The sequence below is a fragment of the Athene cunicularia genome, assembly GCF_003259725.1.
Source record: "Athene cunicularia isolate RWA chromosome 3 unlocalized genomic scaffold, athCun1 chr3_part1, whole genome shotgun sequence".
NCBI lineage: Eukaryota > Metazoa > Chordata > Aves > Strigiformes > Strigidae > Athene > Athene cunicularia.
The window spans coordinates 25734106-25742123 of NW_020799097.1; the positions used below are offsets into that span (position 1 = coordinate 25734106).

Consider the following 8018-nt stretch of genomic DNA (forward strand, 5'->3'; position numbering starts at 1 on the left):
GGGGGGGGGGGGCAGGGGATGGACACGACACACACAACAGTGACAAGGTTGAGGAAAAGGCTGAGGTACTTAATACTTTCTTTGCCTCAGTCTTTAATAGTAAGACCAGTTGTTGTCTGGGTAACCAGCCCCCTGAACTAGAAGACAGGGATGCAGAGCAGAATGAAGCCCTCATAATCCAAGTGGAAAGGGTTAGCAACCTGCTACACCATTTAGATACACACAAGTTTATGGGTCAGATGGGATGCACCCAAGGGTACTGAGGGAGCTGGAAGAAGTGCTCACTAAGACACTTTCAATCATTTAGCAGCAGTCCTGGCTAACCAGGGAGGTCCCAGTTGACTGGAAGTTAGCAAGTGTGATGCCCATCTACAGGAAGGAATGGAAGGAGGATCCAAAGATCTACAGGACTGTCAGTCTGACCTTGGTGACAGGAAAGCTTATGGAGCAGATCATCTTGAGTGCCATCACATGGTATGTACAGGACAACCAGGGGATCAGGCCTAGTCAGCACGGGTTTATGAAAGGCAGGTCCTGCTTGACAAACCTGATCCCCTTCTAAGACAAGATGACCTGTTTATTGGACAAAGGAAAGGCTGTGGATGTTGTCTACCTAGACTTTAATAATGCCTTTGACACTGTTTCCCACAGCATTCTCCTGGAGGATCTGGCTGCTCACAGCTTAGACAGGTGTGCTCTTCACTGGGTTAAAACTTGGCTGGATGGTAGAGCCCAAGAGTTGCGATAAATGGAGTTAAATCCAGTTGGGGGTTGGTCACGAGTGGTGTCCCCCAGGGCTCGGTGTTGGGGCCACTCCTGTTTAACATCTTTATTGATGATCTAGACGAGGGGATCGAGTGCACCCTCAGTCAGTTTGCAGGTGACACCAAGTTGGGTGGGAGTGTTGATATGCTCGAAGGTAGGGAGGCTCTTGCAGAGGGATCTGGACTGAGGAGGACTCCATGGGCTGAGGCCAACTGGAGGAGTTTCCATAAGGCCAAATGCCAGGGGCTGCCCTTGGGCCACAATAACCCCAATGCAATGCCACAGGCTTGGGGAAGAGTGGCTGGAGAGCTGCCCAGCAGAAAAGGACCTGGGGGTGTTGGTCACAGCTGCCTGAATACAAGTTGGCAGTGTGCCCAGGTGGCCAAGAAGGCCAACAGCATCCTGGCTTCTGGCCAGGAAACAGTGTGGCCAGCAGGACTAGGGAAGTGATCGTGTCTTATTGCTTGTTACTTGGGAGAAAAGGTCGACACCCACCTGTCTACAACCTCCTTTCAGGTAGCTGTAGAGCGTGAGCCTCCTTTTCTCCAGGCTAAGCAACCCCAGTTCCCTCAGTTGCTCAAATCCTGGTGGCTCATATCACTTGGCTAGTTTTGCTAACAAACACCCCCAAAATAAATAGGTCTGCATGCCATATAACTGGGTACCTGGCACTCTTCCTACTTTGCCAAATTACCCCACCAAGACTCGAGCAGAGAGGCATGTGCCCTACTCACAGCGTTGCAAGAACAACTTGACTCGTGATCCTGGAGAGCAGCGACGGGGGTGGAAGCAGTACTACCTCTGCTGCTCTCCCTAACTCCCACAGCTCCCTCAGATACAGCCATGCCAGTCAGCGGGAGATTAACCCATATCCTGCTACGCACCTTCTCCACCACGTGGGAGGCCACCCCTTGTTGCCCCTGCCCAACACAGGAGTGCTTTTTTCCCCCCTCAAAGTCCAAGCACTGTATATTTATACAGAATAAAACATTGTTTGCCCCTCATGAGCATCCCCTCTTCCTGAAGTATGGGAGTGACATGTCGGCCTGGAGAAACCTCTCCCGCTCCCCTAGGCCTGCCATGCCTTTTGTATCATCTGGGACAAGCACAGCCAATACTCTGTCCTGCTAGTACCAGAACCCAGTCCAGTCATTAAATGGCAACATAAATAATTTATAGCAAGTACACACAGAAACTACTATCTTAGGAATTCCAAATAAGAAGTATAATATTTCTAGTGATTTAAAAATAAGGTTATATTACATTACATCAGTAGATCAAATGGTACAAGTACACAGTATCTAGAATTACACAAATCCTACAATGCAAAATTGGTTTCCCCACGTTATTGCATATAAATTCTCAAATGTAAAGGTCAGAAAGACCAAGCAGGTCATCTTTCTCATCCTAGTTGGGAGGATGCCTTACTTTAACATCTTATTTCAGTCATATAATATTTAAACTGAGCTGTGATGCTATGAATCATGACCTGAACCACCACAGCTGTAACTCAGAAAGAACTCCAAAGCAGGGTTTCAGGTTTATTGTACACAAGCTATTAAACCAGCTTATTTTCAGACAGGCTACTAAACAAGTTCATAAGTGGAGATGTTTTATGACTTTCCTCAAACTATGACTGAAAAAAGTTTAATCCACCTGAAATTCAAAGTGACAACGAGGAAGAGAACAGGGAGTTACATCTCTTTCGAATGCTGCTCTTCACCATGTAATCTTAAAAGTATGTGTACTATGAAGTGCTACTGGTATATGGCTAATCCTTCAAAGCCAAATTTCCACGATGTTATCTGAGCAAAGGTATCGTCTGCTTTGCACCGACACAGGTAATGGTGGAAGCACTACAGCTAGAGAACATACCTGCAGGTGCAGGAAGCTCAATTTTTTTCCCTATCACCCGGCCCTTGAGCTCTCTCCCTGCAAACACCAAGCAGTGCAGTGTTATGTCAGCACAGCTCTCTACTTGGAAGCACTTTTATGGGATCAGTCCCTTGTTGCACAACATTGCTTGCCCTCGCGTCTGGCTTGTAAGTGCTGTCAAACACATTTCATGGCAACTATCACAAGTTTAGTAGTCTTCATAACACTGTAGCTTCATGTATTCCCATTTATAAAGGGAAGGTATATTTACAGCAATACCAGTGAACACTTTCATATAGATAAAGTTACATTATGAGCAATATTCACTTTGATTAAGTGTTTCACTATACAGGAATGAGGAGCCTTAATAATCATTGTATTTTAGTTGTCTCATTCCTTCACAAGATTAAAGCCATTAAGCTGGCTACAAGTATGAGGACTTGTTCAGAATACAAGAAATAGTCCTTTCTTGGTAACCAGTTCATTGTTAGCCAGAAAAAGGCATTTGTAAGATCAACAGTTCAGATCTTTTCTTCTGTTTAAATTTATCACCATGGTTTGTAACATGTAGAATGCTACAGAAATTTTCATTTGGAAACTATGCATATTATTTCAAGTATTCAAGGAAAAAAGATTGGCTACCCTGAGAGTTTTATCCACACTCAGTACAACTGAAGAAAAGTCCATACTTGTAAACACTCAATAACATAACTGGAGGTTAAAACAATAGATAAATAATGCAGATGTTGTACATGAAGTCCTCAACATTACTTTAGGTAACATCCTGACTCAGAGGCTAGAAATATAAGCACATAAAGAATAAAAGTTGTTCCAAGTACCTACTGAATCCAAGACTGTTTACCCTGAAGAATCAAGTATCAAACGTCTTAATAACCCAACTCAGTAATTTTTGACTAGACAATTCACTACATAGAAATAACTTTACATTTAAATCACTTTCTATCTAAATACTCACCTTGTAAAACACTACAGAATTAACTACAAACTTAAAGGAGAATTACAGCTTGCATATACTTCTAAGCAAATGCCAAAAAAAGAAAAAAGAAAAAAAAAAAAAAGCAAAAGAGATTAGTAGTTTTGGCTTTAGCTTGAATCGTATGTTGAAAATGAAATCTCTCCTTAAAGAAAGAAGTGCTTTTGGTTAAAAGCAAGCCAGAGTATCCTGTACATTAAAGCCACACAATCAATCATTTTCTGACCACATTCTTATTTACACTAACATAGTTCTTAATTTTCACTTTAATAAAAACCATATAGTTCTGAGTAAAAGCAGCTAAAATGCTCTCTGGGAAGTGGAACACTTTATACTGCCTAAATCTTTGTTTTGTTAGGAGAGAAAATAAGTCCACAGAAAGTCCAATTCAGTTGGAAATATATTTGTATGTTCAGAGTTTTACTTCCAAGAAACAGATGAATCACAATGCTGTTGATGGAATTGTTTCAGCAAAATTAAGAGGACATGAAGCGATTGTAGGCTTACAGAAATAGATATGGAGTGTGTGCAAGATTAAACACATTTATATAAAACACCTTTTGCACTCCAAATCAAGTCGTAGTTTTGTTATGAAGTGCTCTGTACAATCCACCAGCACAGTCACACTGAGCATGACTTCTAGGCAAGGAGAAGTTACTGAAGGAGTAGCCAGGTTCCTGCTGAAAGATCAGGCCTTCACTTCCACTGAGCGACAGAAGTGCATTTGAAACATTGCTAACCAAGGTCAGCATAGATGTTTAAGGCAAGGTTTGTTTCTTACTGTCCTTAGAGGTAACATTACAACTACAGTCTTCTCTCCTGAGAAGTGACATTGAAGAACAGTTGCAACATTTCTGCAGATATTTCCCCGGGACTTTCCTCGGATGATTTTCAACATAAGCCAAAGTAATTAAAACAGATACTTCAAAATAACCCTGACCCAACCCCTTGCCTCCTACCTCATAAAACATATACAGGGAAAGCAGTGTAAGTCCAAGGTTGTAGACCACAAGAATACCCCTGCACGAGAACGGTTGCTTATTCCGCATGTACTTTGGTCCTAGCCACACGATTAGTAAGTACAAGACTGAGAAGATAAAGGTAGGTGTATAGTTCTCCAGAAGAAGCCATCCTTTTACTCTGGGGTCTGAAACAAACAAAAACATGGAAACACTTAGATTTTATAAGGGGAAGAATTCAATGCATCCAGAAAAACCTTTACCCAAAATGCTTCTAGTGCCAGAATACTGGAGGGAAAGGGAAAGGAAGAGCAGAAATCCATTTTATTAAGGGCAACATTGCTAATTACAACCTCTGCAAACAAGATTTTAGTTATACAGTTGTTAAAGAAAGCAGAAATAATTCTCTTCCTAAGGCAAAAATACTCTTAAATTACCGCTATTATTTTTAAAAAGTCACTACCGTTCAGAATCATTGTCCATCCTGAATACCACAGATGAGCTTAAATTATGAAGAAAAGCTTCAACGATCTTTATTCTCTCAAATCAACCTTTCCTGATAGCACACACCTTATTTCCTCACAGAGACAGCAAAGCTAGGAGTGAAGCAGATACCTTTGTAGTTATCAGTGGATGATCCTGATAATTATTTTCTAGTCAGTGCTAACACAATTAGACTCATGTATGTGCTACTCAAAAGGATTAAATTTTGAAGTCCTTGTGTGAGCAATGAAACAGAGTAGGCAGTCCAGTCTGATTAACCAGTCCAGCTGGCAACACGTCAGCTGCTCAGGAAAAGCACATAAACCACCCTGAACAAGAGGATTTCAGGGGAACACTTGGGACAAGTGCATGATTCTTCTGAACCACAACTGTGTTGTCTGTACCCAGCAACAGCACCGCATTTCACTCCTCTCACTGAAGTCGGTCTAAAGGATTGAAACCAAATTTGCAAACTCATAAATCAACAATTCAGTTATTGCTGGCATTCACAGCCCTGACTTAATTTCAAAGGAGTCACATGTGGATCCCGAATGTAAGAAATGAGGCCTTAAAATGTAGGTTGGGAATTAGTTAAGAAAGCCAGGGAATTGTTCGGATTTGCTATCTTTATGGTTCATTATTTTTAAGACATGGCAAATATAGACCATATGCCAGCACATGCAATAAGTTATATCAGAACATCCAGAGTAATGTAAATGGGCTTAGTATGAAGAGGGGGGGCAACAAGGGCACTGAGCTACCAAAAAGCAAACAGAAAACACACTTTGAAGGATTAGAGAGTTGTTCCACCTCCTGTGGACTTTGTCTTGCGAGGAAGCAGCACCACCACTGAATTCCACTGTGACAGAGGCAGAAAAGACACTACGGAAGCAATCCGAGGAGAAAGCGCATGCCACTGAGCAGGATTGCTACACACACTCTGTACAGGGTGCTGACATTAACACCCCCTGGTCAGCACCAGGTGGAACAGGGCCATCCCTACCCTAGCTGGAAGCCCCGACCATGAGGCTACTGCCTGTCCCAGTCCCACTGCATCTCTCTTCTTTATGCTGACCAGGATTGCTGTTCTCCACCTGTAGAATTTTTCCCAGTCAAAAACCTACCAAAACCATTGTTTCTTTAAAAAGAACGGCTTCAAAGCAATGCTCTCCAAAAACTACATTTCTTCAGTGAAAAATTGCTTAGCAGCTCCGGTTACAAGTAAGGATATTTTTATTTCAGCAAATGCAAAGTAAAAACAATTTTTAAAAATAAAAACTATTATTAAATTCTTTAAAAAAAGTGGCAAAGATCTGAGTGAGAGAAGCCATTCACTAAGACTAACAACAGGAGCTTAACTGAGTAAGAAAAATAGCTCCTATGATTGTCATAGGTGAAAAATAAGCAGCTCTTCAGGTCAAAAGATCAGAAGCATTGAGTAGACTTTTTTATTTATTATAGAATCACATATTTTGATGTTTGCAGATACTAAAATAGTCACCTGTCAAAGTCAGGATGTTACAGAAAAGCTGTTTCTTATGCCCTAGTATCTGCACTTAAATTTATTAGTTTTATTTAGGTATTTAATTTTTGACAAATCTTACCTCTGGGTCCAAGCCAAACATCAAGGTAGCTATTGATTGTTTTATCCAGAAGTTCCATTCTACAACCTATTGAAATGGAAAGAAGAGGAAAAAGTTAGTTTTTCAGCTCACAGAAGCAGTTTAATCATCTGAGTACCAGCTGTTAGGGCTAACAAAGAACAAACTAATATACAAAAATTGCAGCAGACATACTTGACATTACTAGCACATATAAAGCTTATAAAGCCACTGGTGTAAGAGTAGTATTTCTCGCTGAAATATTTTATCATTATCTAGATACAGAGATGCTTAAAATAATGAGTTCAGATTAATCTTAAATTCTTTTGATTCTGTATTTTTAAAGTGCAAATACACGATGACATCTTGCAAGATCCCTCTGCAAGGAGAAGGAGGAGGAGAAGGACTGGACCTTGACAAAGCCAGAAATAATGAAATTCTCAAATAAATGCTATGAAGCTCTTTTAACAAAGAGCCTCAAGTAGCTGGCAACACTAGGTGGAGAAGAGGAGGGAAGGTAAAAAGTGAAAACTGGCTCTGCTTTCACTTCTGTGGATAGGTGACTGATTACAGCTCTGATTAACAGCCCATAAAACCAAGAGATCAACAGTCACTAAATGACAGCGAGGGCTGCAGTGGCAAGGGAGAAAACACTGCAGTTCATGGCATGAACATCTTCAGTTCCAGTAACTGCTTACTGGCAAGACATTAACAGATAAAACTCATTCAACATCAACATGGATTCAAATGTCATCTGTCAGCTCCTCACACAGCCAGTATTCACTGGTAGCACCTATATATTGTGAGGTACATAAGCCGCTGTACCTCCCTAAGGCTAGAGCAGGAAAGAATTATCAACACTTTCCATGAGCAGGGACAACTGCATATGAAGCCATTCCAAAGAGGAAGTAATTTTCTTGAGGAAAAAAAACAACCAAACCAAAAAGAACTACCCTTCCAATTTCCTTTTGTATCCAGAACTGTACTGAACTTGCACTAAAATAATTTTATCCATTTTTAATAGGACAGTTTTCACTTCCTGACATTTCTCTCCCCCAAACTACTAATATTAACAATTTTTAGTTATAAATTATAATGTTAGTTATAAATTATAAAGTTAGAAATAGTGTAAGCAACACATATGCTGTCAACATACCCACAGCACAAACCAAAATGATTATGGAAGTTTATACTTGGTTGCTAACAACAACAAAGTTCCTATCTCTTTTTTTCTAGTTCTAGCTAAAGAAACATCTCTCACCTGTGAAAACCCTGCCTCTAGGGAATTTCTGATTTATGCAAGTAAAATGAATAGTAGGTCCTCTGGTTTTAGTCAGCCAG

At 40.7% G+C, this 8018-nt stretch overlaps 1 protein-coding gene across 1 annotated transcript in view; it reads right to left on the reverse strand.

Annotated features, from left to right (window-relative positions):
* ELOVL5 (ELOVL fatty acid elongase 5) overlaps positions 1–7720 on the reverse strand; it is an 18591-nt gene extending 10871 nt beyond the window's left edge. Inside the window, exons 1-3 of the mRNA XM_026844925.1 lie at positions 7503–7720; positions 6681–6746; positions 4594–4781 (exon numbers count right to left, since the gene is read on the reverse strand). Coding sequence (XP_026700726.1) covers positions 4594–4781; positions 6681–6738 — 246 coding nt within the window. The 5' untranslated portion in view covers positions 6739–6746; positions 7503–7720. The remainder of the gene's footprint in view (positions 1–4593; positions 4782–6680; positions 6747–7502) is intronic.
* Between the last annotated feature and the right edge of the window lie 298 nt (positions 7721–8018).